We start from the raw sequence: 26,503 nt of genomic DNA, 5'->3' as shown, positions 1-26,503 counted from the left end.
TTTAAGCCTAAGTCTGGGGTAAGCTAGGGGCAGCAGAATGGCAGGGAACACCACAAGAAGCCACCAAGACTTCCTCTGTCTTTTCTGGTGTTCTGAATGGGTATGGGATTTCCAGGGCACTACCTCAGATCACACACACAAAAAGTATCAGCTTCATATGTAACAGCAAGCATAACTGATCTTCATCTGATGCAAATTTTTATACAGCAGATAACCAATGGGTCCAGACCAACTTACACAGCTGAGGATGTCAGCCAGTCTTCCCATACATTCTCCCTTCAGTTTAAAAATTTTTCAATTATTTTTTAAATTTCCATTATTTCAAGTGATAATTACAAGAAGTACACAGGAAAACATGTAATAATAATAATAATATATAAAAAAAAAAAAAAAAAAAAACATCAAAAAGCCCTTTTTCCCATTTTTAATAATTAAGAAAAAATACATTTTGGCCTTTAGATTTATATACAATAGATGTGGCCTAAAAGAAAAGCCTGGGTACAGTACTGACTATATACACACGTATGTGTGTGCACACGTGCATGTCAGGAAGAGCGAGGGTAAGCTAAGAGACATTAATGCAGCACTGCAGGCACTATTCTCCATGCACAAAAACAAAGCACTCCTCTCTTATGGTTCTACCAATTGCTCCCTTGTGTTGCAAATATGCAGGGTCTGACCTTGATAACTCATATATCTGCAAATAAATTCAATGACTTAGTTTTCTTCTGTATTTTCCAGGGTGCCTTACAGCCAGTTTTAACCAAGTACACGCAAAAACTGTTTTTTTTTTTTTTCCTCCTTATTTTCCCTTTCATGATTTTGTCAGTATTAGCACTATTCTTCTAGTCACTAAATCTTCTGAAAACAGGCTATTTGTTGACACATACAGGTAGAAGATCTATCGCATTGAGGATTCGGGAGCAAGATTTGGTGCCTACCAGGAAACAGGGCCCCTGCTAGATGAAGTAAAGAAAGCTTCAAATTAATCCCATCATGACAGGCAGAGATATGCCTAGCAGAATCCTTTTTGCTATTGGACCACAGATATTTGGACATGGCACAGTATCTAAAAGCTTCAGCCCACGAGCCATTAGCAGCCAAACTGGACTGATGAAACCCAAGAGCAGGGTTGTAAGGCTCTCCTCTAGCGGGGAAAGGGAGGAATTCACTCTAACTTCGGAGCTCTCCTGAGCAAACTGGATCCAGTATAAGGTGTTTTTTGGCCTGCTTGTCATGGGTATTTTGGAGAGAAGAACTGAAAAGAAAACAAGTGTCAGACCATCCGGCTGCAAGGTGAGAAATGCATCTGATGGAGACCCTCAGAACATGCCAGCTCTGAAGGAAAAACATGCCTTCCCCTCACTAAAACTTGAGGTGGAAAGGCAGACTGATCCAATCCTGGAGAGCAGCTTTCTCACAAGCCATTCATAATGTAACAGCAATAATACCAAGCACCACCTGCTAATGCATTCGAGCAGATAAAGTAGAGCCATGTATTTGAAGGTCAGCGTACCATTACCACAGACAATTGTTTTCTAATAGGAGACAAGATGTGATTTCACCCTTTAGTTGATCTCAAACTTAATGACCATATTATTTATTGCACGTGACAGACTTCAACACATGAACCGAAAGCTGCTTATGAATCCTCAGTGTTCTGAGCATATAAACAGTATTCTGGGGGAATCCACGTGCCTGGAGCTCTTTAACCACTGGAACAAGCCTGACAACTGAGGAGGAGTAAGATATCTGTCAGTGCCAGCCAAAAGGCAAGGAGAATTGAAAAGCAAGCCCCCTGGTAAATGCTGTGACAAGTCGGCAGAGGAGATTCTCAAGTCTTTTCAAAGCAGCTGTATTGTCGTGAAGGAGAAGCTTAGTCAAAAACTGTCTGATGTCACATTTGCACATACCGCACATGCAGCACCATGCTGAGCATCTCCCCTAGACTAGCCAGACACAGCTGTGTCCGAATTAAGCAGTGCCACGTACTTATATCACTGAATTCCTAGCAGTGATAAAAGTAAGCCTGCCTGTAGAAGGTAGCTTCTAGCTAAAATGAAACAGCCTCAGTGATGGTGACAAGTCTGACTTACAGGGTGCAAGGGAATGCACAGGGCGGCCTTTGAAAGCATGAATCACTTTTTAAAAATATGTCCTTTCAGCCTGACTCTGTCCTTGATGATATCCATGAGCTTCAAGAAAATTTTTGATGCTGTGAAATACCTGAAAGGAGGATTTTGTTTTCTGAATGCCAGGAATCTCTACAAAACAAAATCATGGCTAGCAAAAAAAGAAGAAAACAAAAACAACTGTATGAGCCTTTCAGAATTTAACAAACATGACTGGTTCCCCTTATTGTTCATTAGAACAACATTATTGTAGGTGCCAATGCTATGATGTTAAAAGACTCAAAGGCAAGCAAACCTTTCACAAGTCTCCAGGCTTTCCCCTTTCCTCCCCCGGTAATAGGAAATAACTTCTGCAAAACCTTCTTCCCCAAGAGGAAAAGGTTTTAACCCTATAGCTCCCACAGCTGACAAAGACTTTCATCTTCTACCAATAACATGGTCTTTAGGTAAGGGTCACTAAAAATGTCAGGAACAAGTTTGGAACATGTGGAGAAATGTACGTTGTATCACACTGCTACAAAACCTATGGGTCTGGTGAAAAAAAAAGCCAGTCTGCCTCTGGAGGCATGGTGGGAGGGCATGAGGGAAAGAAAAGCCAGTAGCAGGTATCTTCTGCAGAACTTTAAAAAGATGGCACAAATCGTGGAAAGGTGGTTTCTGCAAAGCTGATCCTGATACACAGCAGGAAACAACATTATCTTTTTTTTATTATTATTTCTCTAAAAACTCCTATTAGGACATCCCAGTGGATCTAAGAGGTAGATGTTGGTGGTCATGACCCCTCTCTTCTTCTGCCCTATCATCTCCAGGACACTCCAAAAGCAAGTATGTTGGAAGAAATGCCTATGAACTTGAACCAGCATACATTTCACAGAGTTGTCTGAACAAAGCATGTTGTGCCAGGGGTTCACAGATTTTTCTCTGTTCACACAGCTGATTCTTTAGGTTTTTAACATCTCAGAAAAGAAGGAAATTCTGGAGCATGGCAAATAGGTGGAAAGCCAATACAATGAAGCCTTCTGTATTTCTTTTTTTTTTTTTTTAATGCTAACAAGTGGACCATAATTAAGCCAGCTGCTGAAAGGCTCTACTTCAAAATAATCCTCAAAATTCACTCCAATGCAAAGAGGATACCACCAAAAGGACCAAGCCTGACCAAAGATTGTGATCATCTGATCAGTGCCACTCAGCTCTGCCAGTGAAGCAGGTGCCAGTTGTGGTGCAAGAAGCTGGCACCTGACCTCAAAAGGCTTTGTAGCCAGCTGCTCAATTAAGCTTACTCAAGAGGACAGCATTATTAGTGACCACCTGAATTGTGCAGCTCAATCTCTTCTAGTCACTGGCAGCAGCTCACCAGATACTAAGTGTCCAAAGGTGCATAGGGCATCCTCTTTCTCAGTATTCAACAGCAAATGCAAAATGACCAAAGAACATGAGCCTATCAGGTGCCATGGAAATACAACAAAAAAGATCAGACAAACATTGCCCATACCCTATGACACATACACACACACAAGAAAACCAAGTATTTTAATTAAAGAGTATCAGAAAGACGCTTATAAACAAATACAGGACTGTTGCCTTCTGTTTTGTCTCTAAAGCAAGCTTTGTCACTTAAACAACTTTGTTTTCCACAGATACATATACAGAATATTGCAATGTAAAATGGTTAACCAGGGAGAAACATTCTTTACTGCGCATTAGAATATCTCAAACCCTCTTACCACATCCAAAATGCATATTCAAGATTGCACTCTTTTTTTTTTTTTTCCCCTTCTCAATTAAGAATCGTTACTAATTGCTGCGCTACTGAATTTTAATTTACTTCCATATGTGTTTTTAATAAATTAAGGCCCAGGTCCTGCAAAGCTGGGTCAGTGTAGTTTTGTTTACATTATGTCACTTGTGCCTTTGTAGTCCATGGAAATAATTCAGTGTGTACAATAAACAATTTATCTAGCACCTTGACTGATGAGGGCTAAAAACCTATAGAATCAAATACACACCACTGCTCTTACTGAATTATTTACATAAGAAGAGTATGCATGACTTTTTTTCCAGGAATTGGACTTCTGTCTCTACCTGGATGGGTTTCTGAGAAGCCTTCTAAAAATTTTCCCAATACAAATAAACCCACAAGAATGTTTGCAATTTAAGAAGCTGTATTTTCTCTTTGTCATATGATAACGAACTTTAAGAACAAAAAGACATAAAGGAGAGTATTGTTGTGTAATATGGTAATAAGGAAAGTTGAAGAGAAGCTCATGTTCATATTTAACCATCAAATTACACCCACAATTACTTCCAGCTATAACCAAACTACAAAGGACAAAGTTCAACACGTATCTATAATGATTTTCTTTTCTTAAGATGCAGTGTCCATTTCTGTTTTTGTTGGACTGCTGGTTATTGTTTGGGGACTCACACTTGCAGGGAGTGCAAGGGTTAAAGATGTGTAAAACAGATTTTCTCACAGTTTAAAGAGAGCAAAACAACACATTTAGGAAACCAGACAGCGAAAAGGTCAAAACGTTACACTTCCAGGTCAAACTTCTGGTTGCAATTAAGTAAATTCCTCCAAACATTTCTAAGGAAATCATATTTCTTTTAGGTTTTAATTCAAATTCTACTCTTTCTTGCTTACATAGCAAGCAAAATAGTATTGCTCTCTTTAGAAAGAATCAATAGAAAGTACCTACTTTTTCTTTTTTTTTTTCCCCTTCCCTTTTTTTTTTTTAATTAAAGGAACCTGATGTCATCTCAATATAAAAATTAAGTAGTTATTTTTTCCATCTCATTTCACATACAGTTGAACTAATTTTAAAAAGGCAGAAGAAACTATCACACCTAGGTCATTTTTAAAAGTCTTTCTTCTGCCCTTAGAAATATTTCCCTTTTCATCCACTTTCATTATTTACAATTTCGTAATTGTATTTTATTGTTTTTTAAATAAAGAATCAAGCTATTCTTCCTTCCCATGCAGTTAGTTATGAGAGAGAAACCTTCAAACCTAAGATGCTGTAAACAGTCCTGATGTTGCAAACACATGCTTGCTAAAACAGCTCTGCAAGTCTCAGCAATTCCACTTATGTCTACAAAATTGAATCTATGCCCCAGTAGCACAGATTTTCACTGTTTAACAGACATCCAAAATGTGGTCACCGCCATCTATGCACAGAAAACTAGCACAACAGGAAGGTAAAGACACGCAGCATATACATTTTTGAAAATGCATAATAGGTAGGCCTGGTATACATCTAAACAACAGAACCCAGTGCACAGGTGCACTCTTACGTATCCAAATGTGTGTGTGTGGGGGGGGTGGGGGATGGAAATCCTACAAACGTACTCATACTACAATAAAACTTAGCCAAACAAAAATCTGACCAGGTTCAGATATTTGCAACCACTTTACTTCAGGAGAATGAACTTATTATTGCCACACTGCCCTCGCTAGAAGATGAGGGCATTTGAACTTCATCTGTGCAATGTTCCAGGCAGCACAGGCTCCTAGCAATCCTACAGATAGATTTTAAAGATCAGACAGCAAATGAAAATCAGATTTCTTGTACTGACCAAATAATGTATTCTCCAATATTTTTAAACATTCCGAAACATGGCATCTGAGCATCAATTAAATGCAGACCACAGGATCTATGAAATGCTGCTAGGAGAAATCCAATTTGCCATGTTCATAAAGGATAGAAAATAAAGTCAAATTTATTCCTCAGATAATTCTACATTGAGCATTTTACAATCTATTCCTACCATGCCTAGTGTTTAAACACGTCTAAAGAAGCTGAACACTGACATCCTATCCTCTGAATTCCTGCTTCCAGGTGACGATAGAAGTTTTAAAACCTATACAAAGCAAAGAATAAAATATTTTGAAAAGGAACAGATGTTGCAAAGAAGAATCAAGCAGCAAAGAAATGGCAAGTGCTTAGGGACCAATTTTCAAAATCCCCCCATGTGGATTCCAAAAACACTGGATGCTAAGTTATCTTTGAAAGGTTACTACGTAATTCCCTGGCTTAGTTGAGAATCACTTTGATACTCTCAAGTGAGTAACAACCAAGTAAAGCAGAAATTTTAAGTAAGATTCACCTTGCCTAACTTGCAACATCTACAGACTAGCATTTTGCACTCCATTTTTAACTGATAGAAACAAGCTCTTCTGGAACATGATTCACATCACCTGACAATCTACTTTAAATATATGTATCAGATGAATTGTGCTCAACAAGAGCCCACCTACTTCCATTAGTTGTGAAGAGAGTTTAAACCACTAGACCAGACGTAGGTGTTTACAGTATAGATGTGCAAAGTTAGATACAATTAATTCTATGCTGCATGTTTTGGATAGGCAAATTGACTACTAGCTTCTAGCTAGTGCTGATAAACTAAAGGGGAGACATAATTCCACTTCGCAAATACACAATTAATGGGTACTGACTCTATGTCTAGCTATACAACTAAAACTCCAAAAAATGAAATTTGGGTGTGTATAAATATATACACGTGTTTGCATAAACGGAGGTTGTAACAGCAAAATTACAATGCAGATCTAGCTGGATGCTACAGAAAGACCTGTATGTTTGATATGGATAGAAAGATAGTAGCTGTCATATTTGCGCATGCAACCACAGACTTTGTGCACATGCACAGAGAGCAGTCATTTTTTTAATATGAATAAAAAAGTATGGAAACACAAGAAAAAGAATCAAGATGCAAGTAAGAGAAAAACCATGAATTAAGCAGGTATAAATTAAAGGTCTGAGGTAAAAGCTGTTTTCAACACTAAAGCCAAATTTTCACAAAAATACACTAACTTAAACAACTCTCCTATTGTTTTAAGAAAATGATATATTTGTTTTCAATATTAAGCATGTAAAACACTTTATTATAGGATATCTTTAAAATAAATAAAATGCTATTTTATTTCCTATCTGTGACCATAACTTCACAAGGGAGATGCTCCCAGGGAATAAGTAAAATAAGCAGAAAGAATTCAACCTGTCTAGTGCTGCACTTGCAAGTGTCCCATGTAAGACAGTGATAGCAATTGCAAAAGCAATTGCTAAAGACTGCAAATATCAGTTCAGTATCAGGAAAAAGACAAATGTAGATCCTTCAGTCTAGAAAGCCAGAACTTCCTCTGACAGTCTTTGAAGCACACCAACCCCCTCCAATGTACTAATAAGTTTTCTGTTTACAGTGCAGGCTTTTTCCAGAGATGTTTGATAAGAAAGGCCACACTGGATAAGATCACAAGTCCATATAGCTTAATGCCTTGCATTTAAACATCATGAGAAGTGCATGCAATGGGAAACCAAAACACAAGAGCAAACTGCACGTAATATTTCCCCCAGTACTCTCCTGGCCTCCAAGTACTCTCAGCTCAAAACTTTACTGAGCCATAGGAAATTTCTGTGAACTCCGTACCCTTCCTGGATTCCTCTCTCATGTTCTTGTCAAAGCCCATGGGCTCAACACAAGCTTTTATCATCCCCATTATCCTTCGGTGAGGAGTTTCACAGTTCTGCTAGCTACTTTGACTTCAACTAACTTCATTTTATGCCCATTTTTTCCCATACTTGAAGAGGAGGAGCGTACAAGTGATTCTGTAGGCCTGTTGTGTCCTCCCTAGTTATTATCTTTCTGGGCTGGATGGAGTCCTAGCACACCAACCTGTTCTTTCCATGTTTCCTGTACTGCATTTCTTATCTGGAATCATCTCCATTGCCTTTCTCAGAGCTCTTCTCAAATCTTTTGCATTGAAAACTAAGATAAGAGAAAAATCACTAAAGAGAAAACACCTAAACAGGACATCGGTATATTTTTGTGTTCTCGCTACATATCCTCTCTTCCCTGCAACAACAGAAAATTCAGATATATAATTTTGTCTTCTAGAAGAAGACATATTCCAGTGAAAAAACAGATGCCTTTACTCCCCCATTAGCTGGCTGAAAAAAAAAAAAAAAACAAAACAAAACAAAAAAAACACTAAAGCAAACACAGGAAATATTAAGTACAAAATACTAATCAAAACATTTTGCATAAGTTATTGCATAAGTTGCTGCATACTTCAGAGAGCTATGAGCCTCTGTTGTCGCAGAGGGATGAATGGAAGTTTAAAGTTCACAAAGATCTGCAGGACTGGGCCACAAATCATAAATTACTCCATTGTAAAGAAGCTGCAGTATAATTCTTTTGAGAGAGAGAAATCAAAATGTGCAACTGCAAACATCAAAGTTCATTCAAAAGATTTCTATCCTCCACAGTCCCTGTGGTAGCTTTTCTGACAAAGCTTATTCTCCCTGCAGTTACACCCATCAAGTTTTTGTGGAGTTCCTCTTTAAGGAAGACAGACGAAAAAAAGTCTTGTTAAAAACAAATGAAAGATTATTTCACAACAGAAGAATAAGAGTTAACAGCTAGGAGGGTGGGAATACTTTAAATCATTTGTGATGCTAGAAGACTGTAACAGGGAACATACCCTATGAACATCTACATTTCATATTGTATAGTGACAGTGAACACTCGTAAGGAAAATGCGAGGTCAGAACAGTTTGGAACCATCATGATTTATTGTATATTTTTGTTAGTTTACAGGAGCCAAAGAAACAGTTTCATGAGCAATAGGACAAATGAAATCCATTTTCTTATGAAATGGAGCCTTATCCATTTTTTAAATATTTAATAAGCTGTGAACTTTGACTCTGGATCTTTGTAAGGCTGAACTATTCATAATAGTACTTTCACTTCTTCCAGTTTGTCATTTCAGTAAGCTTATCGGACGTTAACGGCTGATAAATGTAACGTCTAAGATTCTTACCAGTTTGTAAAGTTCAATCACATTTAGGAGAAGTAATTGGAGGAAAAAGATGGACAGGCGAACAGACAGAAAACACGATCACAATTAGCCCAATTTTCTTATAAAAACACAATAATACAAAAAAAAATGCAGATAAAATCAATCTGTGATCTCTCTGTGCCATGTGACAGCATGCTGCCTAATTATTTTCACTGCAGAATAGACTACAATAAAAAGATCTGAAATCAGAGCAAAAATGTTCCACAATCAAGCCAAGAAAAACAAGAAGGATGCTAGAGAAGGAATGAGAAAAGATCTGAAAATGACTTGTAGGGTAAACATAGTGAGCCTTCTCCCTGAACAGGGGGAAGGAGGAGGTCTGTACAAGGTATCTCCTTCCTTCCTCCCATTTCTAAGGTAGAGATTTCTACCAGCCATATTTGCTTTACACATCTTCCTCTATATTTACTCTGTGCACATGTAAACTTTGCCTTCTTCCTTAATTTTCACAGTCTTGCCTTTGTCATGCTCCTATATTTACCATCTCTACTTGGATCTCTTTTTGAGCAGCAATTATTTAATTCTTATTGCTCTTACTCAGAAAGAACTACTTTCTGTGGAACATGAAAAACCAGGCTTTGCTTTTAGGCTGCTTAGGACTACAGCCTTTCTGTATCTAAGTAAGCATCATGACACACTAAGATGCTTGGCACCATCACTAGAAACAACCACGCATTACTGAGCAGCGCAATTGCTGTGAACTGAAAATGTACAGCATACATACACACACATAAACAACAGTTCTAATTTTAAAGCTTATACAATTGTAAAGTGAAGTAGATGCTTTTTTTTCAAAATTCACTAATACAGGGTGTATTGATATTATTATTATTGGTTGACTTATGTTCATCGAAAATAGTGCAAGCAAACCACGTGGTCAATGCACGATTTTGTCCGTGCAGATTGGATGCAGGCAAAGTTAAATCTTCATAAACCTACCTCATCTAAAGTTTCTCTTAAAAAATAAAACAAATCAAAATCAAACACGTTTGGACATCAATTAAACACAGGAAACTGAGAGTTTATACCAAAGCCTATGTCCAAAGACTAAATTAAAGCTTACTTTGGCAAATTGTTCATACTGGCCATTTGGGAGGGGTGGGGAAATTGTTCAGACAGAAGAAAGAATAGGAAGAACTTGCTTGTCTTGGCTACTTTCTCTCATTTTTCCATTCTTTCTTTCTTTCTTCTCCTATGTGTAACACCCACAGATTTCCTAATGGGATGGTATGCGACCCACCACATACTGCTGTGTGGGTGTAACTTAAATGAAAAAGAAATGTAAATTAACAAGTAACACGCACGGATATTTACATTCTGTGCCACCAAACTGAAAGGTGGTATTAAATAATTTTAACATTAAACATAATAAAATATTAATATTTAAAAGAAATTGTGGTAGCTGAAAAAAATCTCTTCAAAATATTAACAGTAGCCAATTTAACAGTCTGCTCTACAGATCTAGAAAGCAGAACCAGATCTGCTAATCCAAGTAAGGTTGCTTGGCTTCTATTTCTGAGGAAAATCATAATATAACATGCTTTGATAGTAAGCTTTCAGGCTTAATATTGGTCTAATAATTCTGGTTCTAATAACTTTTGAATACATCCTGCAACGTGGAGAACAAACTACTTAAAATTGATCTGAAACAATGCAAGTTCAAACAAGAGTGGGGTGCTCAACTGTGATACTTGAAGCAGTAAATAACCAACTAATACACATCTTAGTGCTTGCCACACATCCCCTCTTCCTTGCCACAGCAGTGAATCTCTACACCCAGGCTTGCATGACTTGGAACAAAAGAAAACCATTCAGTTTGAAGAACTCAAACACTTTTTAAAACCTCCAAATACAACAGTAACTGCAAGCTTCAACATTTATTTCACCACCAGCAGCTACAGAACACGTATGTAGTTAGCCACATATCGAGCTTGAACATTTCTTTGTATACTACAAAACACTGTCAAGATGAACACTGGCCAGCTATCTTGCACTTCCTCTGTTTGGGAAAAAAGCAAAAATATATCTTTGTACCCCACCAACAGAAACTGTGAACCTAGAGAGGAAGGTAACAGACCAGAGTTTCTGAAGCCACGTTTCAGTGATGATAACTGACAGAGTTAAACATGGCTCACCTAAAAGGGTCAGACCCTCAGAGGTAGGTCCCTGTTGCTCTGGTGAACACCCACCTACTATTCTGTTATTTCCTTCTCAGGTAAGAATAGACTTGAATGTAACGTGAATAAACTTGATTCTTGGACGTGAACAAAGCACACCTTTCTTACAAATTACAGCCCTGAGCAAAGCAGGCTGAGGGAAGAGGAAAGAGATTTGGAAATTAAGTTCAACATGAATGTTCATTATCACAGACTGTTTTCTTTCTTTCTTTTTTTTTTTTTTTTTTTTTTTTTTTAAGCGTTAATTAATGATGGCAAGATTAACTGCAGAAAACTCAGGGAACAGTAATTCTGCCTCATCCAAAGTAAATATTCTTTAATCTAAAACTGTCACAGATATTACTGATGACCTTAAGCTCTTCATTTTCAGGAAATAAGGGAAAGAATCAGGCAGAAGATCAGTTCACAACTGTGGGGCAGCATACAAGTATTTTGACTGAAAAGCTCGTGCTATACAAGAAAATACAGAACCTTAAAATCTCAAGAACTCCCTCAAATTAGTGCATATGTCTGCATATATAAAAACAATCAGCCTGTCTGGCAGTTTTATCTTACAAAATCATTGGTTTTGAAAACATACTTTTTACTGAGACAGGAAACTTAAAAAATAAACAATGAAAAATCACTCAGTAAAAGAAAATACAGAAAAACCTCAAAAAATCTTCTCAGAACTTCCGATCTCACCCTTTGTAATGGCCTGCTTTCACTATAAGAAAATTCTATTTGTTCATTCGGAACTAGAAACACACAGGGACTCTTTACTGTCACAAGTTTATAATATGCTCCAGACTGGTAATAAACAAAAGTCATTATTTCCTAAGAAGTGTTTAAAAAAAGATTGATTTTGAGGTGTAACACTAGATAAGCCTATCATCTGTAAAACCCACCACAATGACAAAAACAGCTAGCAAAATAACATTAAACAAACACTGGCAAGGCATTAGGTCCTCACATAAGAACACAAGTTAGAGTAATTGCTATTTTTAGATGTGAAATGTATGTACTGAAATTGCATATTTTAGTCTCACCACCCTTACACACACACAAATCCAACAACATTCTTGCAGTTGGGTGAATGTTCTTACAACTGTTTTTTTTTTGTTGTTTGTTTGTTTTTTTCCTGCACAGTAATCATTCCCTCCAAAGCATTCCAAGGTCACAGAAATCTGCAGGAACACAGATGAATTGACAAATGCCATTTATCACATCATAGCAACTTTTTATGAACTAATATGTTGCAAGAGGAAAGAGAAGGAAAAATATTATTTCTAAAATAAGAAGTGTTCAAGTAAATGCCCAACTTCACAAAACAGATTTCCATTAGTTTTACAAGACCCAGGATTATACCGTTTATTCTGCTTAATGACAGCCCTTCATACTAATAGTACAAGTGGTATGTTTTTTTTTTAAATGATGTATAGAAAAATTAAAACCTACTGAGTTTTAACATGGTCGAAGTTACTTTACACCCCCCAAAAAAAGATATTTTGGCTTTACTATATTTCCTGATTGCAAGTTTTTCATTAAAAAAAAAAAAAATGAACAACAGTTTCCACCATATTTTACCTTATTTTACTATAAAATATATCACTGATTTTACCTGTAATAAACAAAGGAGCAGATGATGCATGTTCCATTGATTTCCACTGACCACGTTGTTTAGGCGCTTCCAAGTAGTGCTTGACCCTCGAAGCAACAACCTCTTCCAGGAGCATGCAGACCTCCTGAAAGAGTAACCATTTGCCTAGTCACATCTAAGCTTCCACAAATGCCCACAGACACATAACAGAAATCAGTATGAAATCACTCAAACACAAAACCTAAAAACATTATCTGCAGTCAGATACTGAGGTATTAAATAGAGTTGAGAAGCAGATGATTAAGGAAATGCATCGGAATGAAAGAAAAAAAAAATCAAACAATCTTGCTATATATTCTGAATAATAAGAGAGGAAATACATTTTTATTCAGATAAGAGCACATGATACAATGTCAATTATTTATAGAAAGCTGTTAATGTTCTTACTAGGCAGATTAAATACATTATGACAGTAAAATATTCATATTTGAACAGCAAATTAAATTCACTTGCATGTGAAGTAGGAAAAAATACGTAAGTGTATGATAACATTAGAAATTAAGAAAAATATTAGTAAAAATACTGCCACCAATTGTTAGCATAGACTGTAAGAATCCTTATAAACCACAACAGATATTTCAGTTCAATTCAGTGCAAATTTGGAAGGAAAGACGTGGAGCTAACTTGGTCACAGTAATGTAATTTCTCCAATACATTTTGATTTTTCTCTTCCTAACCACAATCATTCATATCTTTCATGCTTCCTTCAGCAAAGGAAAACATAAAAATATATACAACTCAGAAAGAAGAAATCTTTCACCCAAGTTATTCTTCACCCAGAAAAAACATAGAAAAAAAAAAACACACCTTGAAATAAAAGCAAAAAATTACTCTCTCAAATACTAGGAAAAAAACAAACAAACAAAAAAAAACAGATTTAGACATCCACACAGTTGAGCCTTTTTCTTCAGTGTTCTCATTTTTATTTGTGTGCAACTACGTGCTCAAAGAAATTGTACTTTGTGACATACAAAGATATTTTACCTTTATATAGTGTTTGGAAAACAGACAAAATTATATTAGTACCATCTAAAATAAAATATGTTGGCTTGAAATTTATTTTTGATTAATCTAGAAAGTATGCAGAGCAACAGCATTTTTAACATACTGCTCTAAATGAAAGCAACATTCATATATTGGTCAACCACAAACAGTATTTTCTCCTTACAGTTTGAAATACTTTTTCCTTTCTGCTTGAAAAATACAATTATAAAATACAGTATCTACTTATTCTTCTGTTTAACTCATTAAAGCGATCTCATTACACATTCCTTAAGCAGGACTACGCATTCAGGTCAGAATGAAAAAGTCTAGAAAGCAGTGGAAATAGTTTGTATTTGGTTCCTTCTGCAACAAAAAGATGAGCATGCGCTTCCTTAATTTACATGAAAAACATTTATTTTAGTTATGCCCCTGGAAATATTACTTAAATGGCTCTCCACAAGGAACTACATTGACTTATATTTTAAAAAGTATAAACAGGAGCAGTTTTCAAGACAATCCTCTCTTGGTTATTTTCCACCGCTAAAAAGAACTCGTGACTTAGACCTTCTGCATGTATATGATATGATCATAGCAATGATGTGAAAGGAAATCTGTCTAAAAAAAAGAAACATTTCTTGAAGTACAAATCTAAAACTTTGACTGATATTCTACAGGAAAAGAAGGAGGACATAAAGGGCAGGGAAATTAGAAAGGGCAGGAGAACAGAAAGACAGAAAAGCTCTGCAAACACCTCAGATTATCGATTTGCACCCAGCAGTGTTTGCACTTGGCAGTCCCAGAGTGACTCCACAAACACCACGCGTGACAGCAGCGTGCAGGCTGTGGTCTGTGGAACGCCCAGCCAGACAGCGTGCACCGCGTCTTCTTACACCACCCTCGCGCATACAGGCCCTCCCGCAGTTCCCAGGCTGCTCTACTCAAGTCCTGCTCCAGCAGGAGCTGGCACGAGAGGCCAGCACCGCTCCCTCACTCCAGCCCGAATCACAGGGCTGGCAGAGGCATGCCCAGCCCTTTTCTGCAGCACCCACGTTACATCCTTCCACCCAGCCCCGTATCCCGTAAAGAGCAGCCATCAAGTCGTGTTTGTGTTACAGGGGGCCTAAGAGGCACAGTTTGCCTCATTTTCCCCACAGTTCATCAGACAGGCGGACAAACCAGGCTGTACTACCATTAGTGGGCTTTGTTGTTTCCAAAGTCTGGAAATTAAAAAATAAAAATAAATGTTGACATGAAAATTTGAAAGCTCTCAAAAAAAAAAAAAAAAAAAAAGCCTATATAGACGTAATCTGACCTTTTCCTTCCCAGTCTAACAAACACTCAGTATAAGACTTTCAGTGAGCAAACTGTGAAGCTATTGGAATCACACGTCTTGGTTGCTGAAAATATGCAACCTTCATACTTTGCTCAAAATATGCAGTCGCAGAAATGTAATGAATGCTGCCCTGTCATGCCTCTTTATTAAATCAATCATGACCTAATTTCCTGAAATTCATATCTTTTGTTTTGGCAATCATACAGAATACGTTTTGAAAACACATAAAAGTCATAACCAAGATAGTAAAACTGGTTATAAATAGAAGCAGTAATGAGTATTAATGTAGTCAAAAGAAAGAAATATAAAAGATTTCCCCTATTTTCTTCTTTTTCTTGTTATTAAAGCACAAATCAGACAGACCACATACCATTAAGTATTCTGCTTTCACTCCCTTGGGATACTAATTTATTGTTTCTTTTATTTTTATTTGAACACATTACTTTAAGACATACAGGGATGTTCTGTAGTGACAAGTTAATTATGCCATTATTAGGAAAGCTATCTGCTGAAAATTACCGTAACAGAGACTTGCGGGAAAGTCCACAGGCATTTGAAACATGTCTTGCATTCATTTTCAATAGGGAACTTCTCAAGTTCCCACACAGCCTGAAATAGGGGAAAACTCCAGCCAGGAACTCATCACAAGATTCTAACAGAAATCACAGAGTCTGATGAAAGCTACACTCCTAATTTTGCTGGTCACTGATGCTCTGATTTTCCAAGATTTCAGCCACTTTCGGGATTTTTAAATGACACATTTAAAAATAAAGATTGGCAATCTCTTTTAAGAAGACACAGTGGTTCTACAGCACTTTATCATGCATATTCATTGTGTTTTCTTGCACTTGCTCTCTAAATAAAAAAAAAACTTCTCAAAATGAGGCAAAGCAATTAACAGATATTTCACTAACAAGCCCTGCAGAAACGATACCTGTCAAAATCCATTTTTCATCACTCAGGATAGTTTACAAAAGAGAAATATACCATGAGAGGTATGTTTTTAAAAATGAAGTTATTTAAGACAGAAAAATCAAAACCATATGCGCACACACACACAGAGTTTAAAAATTAAAAGGTAAATAGAAAGTGGTCATTAGTGACCCAAAAAGCACACTTAGGGGTCCCACAGCAACCGTTCACAGTTAGGTATAACTAGCAATATTCTCAACATAACACTGAAAAAGTCTGAACAGTTCTATGTGATCCAAGTTTTTCCCTGCAACCACATGCCTTTGAAGTAGAATTGATATTTATTGTACCTCTTTCTCGTGATCTGAAAACCAGCTGGTGTCTTTACTGGAGCCTTGAGGCAAAATATGAACATCCACCAAAACAGCAAAGTTCCCACACTGGAGGAGAAAAAAAAAAAAAAAAAAAAAAAAGAGAGAGAAAAAAAAGGTTCAACTGTAGCTGCTAGGAAGCAAATATCAAGCAGAGAAGGAAGTAAACAATCAGGTAAGCATATGCTGATTCAGCAATACAGTAGGCATCATATAAAAGCTCGTGGAAGGTTATAAAGTACAGAATTAAAGATTTACCATCATTGTCTGTGGATTTAATGAGAAATAAGGGTGCCAGACACATCATGGGTAGTTAACTAAAACATTTAAACAATAAGAGCAAGCACAAGCACACTGAACTTTCTTCAACCTATAGGCCACTTCAAAATCTGAGTTCAGGCAAAATTTACCACATGAAAAATAAACAATTTCCTCACCACATCCCCATCATTATATTTTCTGATAATTTAGTACTATATTAGCTATCCTAAAATTAGTAATTCTTTAAAACCTCACCCTCTTTAGAAGTCTTTTCCTCTTTCCAAATTACCTAATAAAAGGAACAGCATGTTTGAAGAATATTCATTGGCATCTGTCATTTAGCCAATACTTTGAATGGTTAAATGATAACAAGACTAACTTGTTAATTACTGTGATATGAAATTGCTAGGATGATGCAGGCTATATCCCAAGTCATGTTAATTATTTCTAAAATTCCTTAATAGGCCTTAATTGAGGACAGCAACATACAAGACTTAATTATTTCCGGTTGTCAGTGTATCGGGTGCAAACACATCTCCTTAGACCTACTGCACCCTCCCAAAAGAATAATGCCTCATTTCACATGCAGAAGTACAGTACGTTGTAAGCCAAAGCATTCCCTTTCTTCTACTGTACTACAGCACCAAATCTCATTCGTCCTTGAAGTAAACCACTTGCAAGGTAAGAGCCAACATCACCATTCTCTTTTGGCTGCTTGTGCCACTGTCGTGCTGCAACAAACTGTCTTTGAGAAGACCGGACATATGTGGTCATGGCAATTGCACATCTGGAATGTCTCATGGAATAGAAACAGCATCCAGATACCAGACAAGTCTCAAATGTGTATGTACAATCCAGAGTGAGACTGGTCTCATTTCAAAGGGAGGTCGCGGCATTCATTCCTGTCCTAAGTCTCTGTATTTGCTCTACACTGCCAAACATCTGCATAGCCCGTGCTAGAACTCCAAGTGCTAACAGAACTATTTCTAGAAATAATGTGGTACTTATTCTTACAGGACAGTTGAACATGACCTACAATCCAAAAGGCACATGTACATCTTGGGCTTGTGGTATAGCAAAAGAACAGCCTTTGGGAGTCTCCTTACCTGTGTGGTTAGCACAGACAAAAAGCAACAGGATTGAAGCGTGATCCTTACTAATCATGACAGCACAGCCAGTAAATTAGATATTTCTGAGATTACAAATCACTTAGGTAACTAAGTTCACTTAATTATCTATGAACAGAATAATGTAAATAATTATTCAAATATTTTTAAAAATATAATGCTTGATCAATATTGTGTCATAACTAGAATGCGAGAGTTTAGCAAATGAGGCTGGCATTTTGAAATCAGTTCTAAGTTACTTATAGGTATCAGGCACTGAAAGACCAGAATGCTTTGATCTGTTTTATCAAAAGGCTTCTCTTTTCTCCAGAGACCCAAGAATTACCAGATGGCTGCAATAGCAGACCTCTCCCAGATTTAAATTGATGGCAAAATCTCTCTCAAAAATCTCTGGTGAATCATTAGTCAGCTCCAGCAAACTTTTGAGTTGACTACTGAACATCAAAGTTAACAGCTACTGCATATTATAGGAAGAGAAGGGCAGTACGTTATTCACGGTTTGGCACTTCCTACAACAAACAAGTACTTGATACATCAAGAAAAATTCAGTTATCTAATGCTAGATGTTAACTTACATGATTTGGTATTGACTGCAGAACTGTTATTTACCCAATAGATACAGATGCTGATGCATGTAGATGTATACGCATACACATGCCAGCAAAGACATGTTTTCAGTGAGAATGTTTGTCATTTTTCCTTTGAATCGCAACATTTGTTTCATTTGCCAATCTTGAAACTACTTGAAAACAGAAAATAATCATATTTCAAACAATATGCTGAAAGAGTTCCAAGTTATCTTAAAACATTAGAAACTGACCAAACATTTGTAATACTTCAAAGAAAACCAAATATGCAAGAGTAGCATGTAAATTTTGGAATAGATGAGTTTTCTTAATGGAAGACTTCTATCCCTTGGAGTTTTGGAGTACTCTTCTTGTGGACACCATATCTGGAACTATGTCAACATCAAAAACCCAACTGTTTCCCCACTCAGGTAGAGGAGCTTTAGACACAAGGAATCATAAGTGCCCCAGCCAAAAAGGAGTAAGGGGAGTAAGAGTATAAGCACAGATCTTGCCGGGTCTTGTTAACTGCTATTTCTCCTAAGCCCTGAACATGATACAAAGCTCCTACACAGACGCCTTTGCACGCTGACTTTATACAAAGCACTTTGTACCCTACACCTTTGTTTATACTCAACACTTCTCCACATGATACAGCTTTACAGATGATATTTACACTAAGCAGCTCAATACAGTTTTGGCTGCTCCAGCACAAAGGAAGAGTTCCCTGTACAGACTAAATTTCAATACAAAATAACTGGAGAATGGAGGAAATGGGAAGAAAGATGTACAGTGTTTACGTTAATCGATCTGGTGTTCTTATAAAGCTTTCTAAATAATTTTTAGTTTTATTCTGAAGACATAATTCCCTGAAAATACTAGCTTTTATTTTGGAGAAAATGCAGCATTTCCAGTCATTGTTGCTGCAAGAAGTAACTCGCTACCCTTATGTCATGTAAACTCAAAGGCAAACTAATAATTAAAAAAAAAAAAAGTTTTTATTTCATTTTATTTTCAACGTATCTCAAAATTTGTACTGGAAATGATTTTGAGATGCAGTTCTCAAAACTGAGGCCTGAACACCTGATTTTTTTGAGAAACACTTATGTCAAGAATCACTAGAATAACATTTTACTGTAAAATTAAAGACAGAAACAGATGTGTCAATTTGATATCCTCTATAATTCTGGAATTCAAGACTCTTCATTTTCACAAGCTGATTTTGCTGATGTTAATGTACTCACCATAACAGTCTAATATCATTCATTGTTATTAAACATAGGGTTTTAAATTGTCTCAGAACGTTGTCAGTGTACTGTTGTACAGCAATGGCATTTAATTTAGAACATATTTTCTGGAATCAAACTGTTTATACAAATACATCAAACACTTCATAGATTCTGCAAATGGAAAAGATAACCAGGCACGTAATGTAAACTGAATGAATACCCATGCAAAGTGGTAACTCTGTCAAGGAAAGCCATCTTCTCATAACCTGTTAAAACCATGGCCTGGGATAATCAGATATTAGATGGATTACAAGTAGATAAACCCAAGCAGATACTCATTGCCACGCTCATCTTCACAGTAAAACTGCTCCATACATCAGGGCTCTTATTTCTTGAAATTGGATTGCTTTTAATAACCTAAAAACAGTCATTATAAACAAAATATTTGGGATGCATGCTGATTTTATGCTCAGCTACATCATTCCAAATGTACTCTACCGTATTAGTCCAGACAGGAACGGAGAGCCTGCCTCCCAAGACACATTAGCATTTCCCATTTCTGTAATTATTTTACAGATGCGGGCCAGAGGTCAGGATTAATTGATGCCTGGTTAAAAAGCAAACATACAGTCTTTGGCTAGCCTTTGGGAGCGAGAGGGAGGGAGCCTGGCTGCAACTGTCACACATGCTTCCCCTTTCCAGGACAGCTGCAAACATAGGTGACACCATCAGCCTAAGGCTAGCAGTTAGCCTGTGCTTTGTGCCTCTGCTTCACATCAGAGTGGTTTTTGTAGTCCCAGAAGCTCAAGGAATTTGTTACATTAATTGGTCTAGAGCAAGACAGTATCATTCCCTATAAGCCTTGCTTTGTTTATAATCAATTTTAATTAAAAGCGATTTTAAAGCGCATTTCTCAGTTCCACTTGTAGAGAAGCATGCCCTACGCAGTAAAACTTCCAATTCTCCAGGCTAAGCATACAGGGAGTCTTCCTCATCTTTTTTAACTTCCCAGAAAGTTGAGGTATCTGGATACAGAGATAATTTTATTTCATATTCAGATTATGTCAATAGTTTAAAAAATAATTAGACTAGACCCTGGTGACCACCAAAACACATCACAAGGCTGGAAATGGCTACCAAGGACATCACAGACAGAGCATATCAACAGTCTCTAGGTGGCAAAAGCATGGCTAAGAGATACTGTGAAAATAAATGGTAAGAAGCTTGAGATTATAATCTTCTCTTATAATAACCAGAAAAATATTCTTAATGTATTCCATTCTTTCCAAATTCTTTCTAGAATCAAATGTTCCAAGTTCAATTACATCAGTTCTAAAATCTACTGTGTTAAGTATAATTAAGTATTGCACTGGTCTCTGCCAAATATATCACGGCAATATATGGATGCTATTTTCACCTTTTCCATTTTTTCTTAGAAGAAAAAGTTGTTCTCCTCCTTTACTTTTCTGACTCCAAAGGAAGTGACAAGTTTTACTTTTGTTTACACATCACCAAAAATGATTTTCAGTATTTTGACACTTTTTCTCTTCTGGAACAAGAGCAGCAGACAAAAATCATTTAAGTAAGTGAGAGTACAGCACAGGCGTGTTTTTGTATTTGTCATTATACAAAATTAATTCATCTTTCATTTATAAGTGTATCAATGGGGTACTATGATTCAAACCAATATAAAGAGTTTCCCAAAGCATAGGATATACTTTCCAAGCAAATGCCTCAACCTGCACAAACACATGGCTTAGGACAGCTGTGTATGCCATCACTGCTGCTTACACCTGTATGGGAACAGAGGAGATCTGGGGACACCTGACATCAGAAATTGCAAGGCCACTCTTTGGAATGATTGAGATTTAATAAATGAAACCATTAAGTAAATATTCATCTGCTTTTGATCTTTTCTCTTTTCTAAATAATGATCTATTGGTTCTGGAAATTTTGCAAAGCTTGTGAGGTTGTTTTTTGGTTGTTTTTAGGAAATACTTCATGCTTCTGAGAAGAGTTCTAACCCAAAATGTGCTCAAAGCCGCTCTATTCGCTATATTCTAGGGGGATCCACAGCTGCTTGTACTACTTGCAGAACTGGATTACAGGATCCTGAATCACAAAAAGGGGAAGAGATGGAAGATCTGCACAACTAAAAAAGCAACTAGAAACCTGTGCCCACAGTGTGCTTTGCTGTGAATCAGACTTTATGGCACTTGGGCTGTGTGCTAACTGCAGTCTCCTGACTGTCCAGCAAACAACCAGACTGCTCTTTGGAAATCTCAAATGGGACCCTATCTACGAGAGTTCTAAAAAGTTTTGACAAAGATTGATTAAAGATGGATTCTGGTGACCAGCTAACATATACATCTCCTTCATCCCTTGCTTTCAAAATCTGTGGGATCACTCTGCACCAAAAAGCGAAAAAACAAATCAACAGCATTGACTGTGCATTTCAGTGCATTCTTCTAACTTGAAGATCTATCCTCAAAGATTCAATCTGCTGGTGTTTTAGTGAAGGAAAAACAAGCACCTAAAAATTCAATCAATGAGCTATAATAGGAGTACTGAGACCACGTGTAGGGGTTCCCATGCCACCATGGAGGTGTAAGCAGAGAACAAGCCTTTAAATCACGCTTTTGGGAGCAGTGGCCTGCTAGAAAAGCATAAAGAAATCTAAGTAGTTTCAAATCCAATGGAGCTGTGTATTATAATAGAGTTGTATATTATAATGGTGATTCTCAAATTAAGGACTAACATGCTGTTGTTAAAGCACATAATTATGAGAGATCAACCCAAATCAGAAGATTAAATCAGCACAACTCCTTCAAGAACACCCTAAGTATTTGCCATGGTAAAACAACAGCATTAAAGCAATGCAAAAACATTTCAGTGCAAACAGAGCCCTTCAGTTCATTATCCGAAGTCAGGCTAAGCAGTCATTATTTAATCTAAACATCTGAACTGGTCTTGGAGAACTGCTCTATCAGGTACAATGTTGAAAAAGAGGCCTAAATTGCATGAGAGAATTAAGGTTAATTTAGGTTGTCAATCTATGCTGGTCTGGTCCCAATTCCGTAGGAGGTTTTGTAGCCCACATATTGAAAGGAGTCATGTAGCTGGAGCTCAAACAATTGCAAAAAGTGAGTTTTTCCTCAGGGCAAAGTCTCCAAGTAACAGCGCAATCTCAACATTGTTTTGAAAGAATATATACCATGTCCCTGCCTGTGGCAGAACTGATCCAGAAAAACAGAAATAGCAGCATAGTACTTGTTCAAGATAATAGAAAGATAATTTGAGATTCCAACAAGCTGCTTTCACCCTTTTGTCGTGAAATAGCATTATAAATACTCCAGCATCTTTAGAATCATAGCTAGCAGGCCACGACGAAGTACTCGTCTCTGCAGCAACCTGCATTTCTGACACTGCTTTACTGGGAGGGGGGCATGGGACCCCTTGGTAACTGGATAGCTGAACAAGTTCACAGTTAATCTACGTGAAATTATTTATTATCTGTAAATATTAAGGACGTTGTTTAGGGCTTGGACAAATCAATAGGGTGACACAGGATAGCACATTACTGTGTATCAGTTGATCTTTGGTAAGCGGGTGCAGATAAGGTGAGAGCTACCTTACCAGCTCTCACCCTAAGGTATTATTGACGATACAACTTTGGTGTTATGAAAGCAACTAACGATGAGAATGGCTGTGTCACTGCAGTACTGAACTAGAATTTGGCACATCCTTTGTGGTTCTACAAAGTCAATGCCGGGATTTAGGTTCTTACTCAGGAAAAGGTAAAGAATCTAGCAAGTACCCTATACGAAGAGCTCTGCATAGCTGAATTCATTCATTTTGTATTGATGATCAGATAAAAGAGTAGAAGGTATCGTCATATTAAGCATTGACGTAACGCAACGACCATTGTTTCCTCTGATTTCAGCACTGTAGATCATAGATACATGTAGTTCATTACCAACTTCTACCACACTTCAACATAGTAACTAAATTGAATTTCAAATTAGCTATTTCTAACCAACACAGGTCTAGTGATTGGTTAAAATAACTAGAATGATTGGAGTTTCACAACATATTAAAGGGTTTGTTTATTAGAGGCCTGCTAAGAAACAGGAGGGTGACTAACCTAGAAATTGTGAACGGTAAAGTGACCGTATAATTTTCTAGAGAAATTACAGCCAGCAATTAAAAATACCTAAGTGCCTGTTTCAGACATTTAACTTGTTAAATATTTTTCACAGCTTTTCTAAATATACACTTTACGTGCTGTATTTTAATAATAACAAGCCAAGCTTTGAAGTATAACAAAAGATTTTCACATATGTATTGGCAAGCTACTGATGCATTTGTTAAGTATATGCCATGCAGGATGGCTAAGGAGCTTAGTAATTTGCCAGCTGATTTCATGTTTCTGCATATTCTAGTCATGACAAGAAAATTAAGTACAATAAAAATTAAAGTAAAAAGACACCATCTCAAATATCTTTTGATGTAAACTGTGCGAGATCAATCCAGACACTGGGTACCATGTAAAACACTACTTACATAATTCTTGTAAAGTGAACAGGAGATAAAAGAGCAAAAGTCCAGTGTTTGTTTGGGAAGGTAGCACACACGTTACTAAGATGAAGGGAGCAGCAGCTCCCAAGCACATGATGCATCCCGTAAGATATTTCTCGAGCACATTGTACAACAGCTGCAGGGATGGGCTGACTTCCTTCTCATAAAAACAGAACAGGGAAGCGAGGGCAGGACCCAAGCAGGAAATCATTCCACGTTCCCTAACTTTGCAACTATTTCACAAAGCCTCTGATTCCTTTTTATACTAAGAGACAAGGTCTCACCTGCACTAAAATTTACTTCCTTCCCTCCCTCTTATGAAGATGTTACCTACCGCAGCAGGCAACTACTTGAGGGGGAAGCAGGAGGCAACAGAAAACCAAACATCTGCAGTCCATGTTTCAATATAAAATATTTGCAGATGTTAAATCCTGATGCCAAAATAACTTACCAGATTAAAGATACATTGATTACACATGCTCAGGCTTTAAGACAAATACATAAAGCCAAAGTATTTTTTATTTGCAAAAAGGACTAGCAAGCCAAATTAAAAGGATTTCTTCATGTTGTTAAATTTGCTTAAGTAGTTGAAATGTTACATTTTCCAAGTGCATAAAAAACTTTTTTTTTTTTTTTTTTTTTTTTACTGCATTTTAAAATAATTTGTCTTTCAAATAAAACTAAGCCAGGAAAGTTTCAGAACTGCATGAAAGCTTTTCCAGAAATAACATAACAAATAAGAAGTGATTCACTTCTGAAAATGGCACATTACAAAAGACACCTCCTTTGGACAAAACCCTTAAATCAAGTGGTAACATATTTAGTCACCATGAAGTATAGGAAAGGTCAACAAAATAATCAACACTATCTGCAAACAGACAGTAAACAAGGGACACTACCTCTTACCCTGAAAAAGCAGAATCAAATGGATGGAGGATACACAGTATCTCCAAATGGAAACAGATCAGCAAAAACTGCAAGAAATTACCAGCTATGAAGCAAAGGAATATGTATTTTTCTTTCCTGAGTGTTCCAGTAAAAAAGGCTTTCATCTGCCACTGAATAGACCATATAATAAATAGACTTTATGCATAAATAAAAACAAAAATGACGAAAAAAGATAAGTAGCAATGCCTGGTTTATAAAAACATCTAAAATGTTACCATAATTGAACACTGAGGAGTTACTGATGAGTAAGAATGAGTGGTAGAAGGTCCCCAGACTCCTGGCAGACATGCTGTCACCAGACAGGCTGCTCATTTCCCAATTTGTCCCCTCCTTGCCCATGCTTCTTGCACCTTGCTTCTGCCCTAAGTTACTATTTCGGGACAGAATGGGCACAGCTAACACCCCTAACTAAACTGCTTCTGATACAACATCTGTTTTAAAGGGTTAAGTTAAATCAGAACCTTTTGATAGAAACAAATAGGGAATGTCTATTCACACATGGATCCTAGCACACCCAAGTGTCAACCTCGGATAGGAGAGCAGAGCAATGAAAAGCAGGTGGCAGGTGACTATGTCTTAGCTTAAATCAGATGCAGCTGACAAAGTACGTCTGTGCTCTGCCATTAGGCCTTCAGGAGGGGCTCAGTAACATCACCTGAAAGCAGGTGTGCACTGCATTAGTGATACACATATATTCATGGGTATTTACATGCACCTAACAGGCACATCAAGAATTTGAAACAACAACAACAAAAACTCCTGAAAATTATCTTTCTACAACTCAGTTTCTTCGGCTGGGGCTGGGAGGAGTGCCTACCACTTTCTGAAAAGTCTGTAAAAACTCGTTAATCTACTTGAGTCTCCTCCACTAGGGGAAAGATTATCTAAACTCTATGTGAATGTTTTTCATAAGAAAACAAACATTGAATAAACACAGAAATACAGAAACTCAGTACTTTCCAGGAGTATAGCATAATCTATAACTGTTTTTGTCAGTTTCTATAATTCTTTTTTACACTAAACGCATTGATAGGTATTTCATTCACATGTGGTCAATTAGGTAATGAACACACAAGAGAAAACACTGATTTTAATACAATGTACAGAGAATCTGGGTAACACGTTGCTCATTTTCACCTATTATGAAGTATAATAGAAACAACATGCTCACAGGATTTTAGACAAGTCTTTTTTTTTTTGGGGGGGGGGGGGGGGGGAGAGACTGATTTAGTCTCAAAACTTCTCTATTTTGTTGAGCTTAAAAAATATGTAGCTTCAAAAAAGAAAAAGGACATAACTTAGTAATATTAAAAATGCTATCAGTACCTAGGATATCAACCAGTATCTGGAAATGCATTTTTTTAAAAGG

General features: G+C 37.0%; 1 protein-coding gene across 4 annotated transcripts in view; it reads right to left on the bottom strand.

Annotated features, from left to right (window-relative positions):
• The window catches only part of SLX4IP (SLX4 interacting protein), an 88,120-nt gene that overhangs the window by 33,444 nt on the left and 28,173 nt on the right, over positions 1–26,503 (bottom strand). For all 4 annotated transcript variants that reach the window (XR_014317212.1, XR_014317213.1, XM_082757151.1 and 1 more), the window contains exons 4-5: positions 16,405–16,494; positions 12,787–12,910 (exon numbers count right to left, since the gene is read on the bottom strand). Coding sequence is in view for 2 of the 4 variants with exons in the window: in XM_082757151.1 (XP_082613277.1) it covers positions 12,787–12,910; positions 16,405–16,494 (214 nt within the window). In the remaining 2 variants the exon portion in view is untranslated. The remainder of the gene's footprint in view (positions 1–12,786; positions 12,911–16,404; positions 16,495–26,503) is intronic.

The sequence above is a fragment of the Aythya marila genome (genome assembly GCF_965140915.1).
Source record: "Aythya marila genome assembly, chromosome: 3".
Lineage (NCBI taxonomy): Eukaryota > Metazoa > Chordata > Aves > Anseriformes > Anatidae > Aythya > Aythya marila.
Note: the sequence above shows the minus strand (reverse complement) of the source record. Positions and strands in the feature narration are given on the sequence as shown.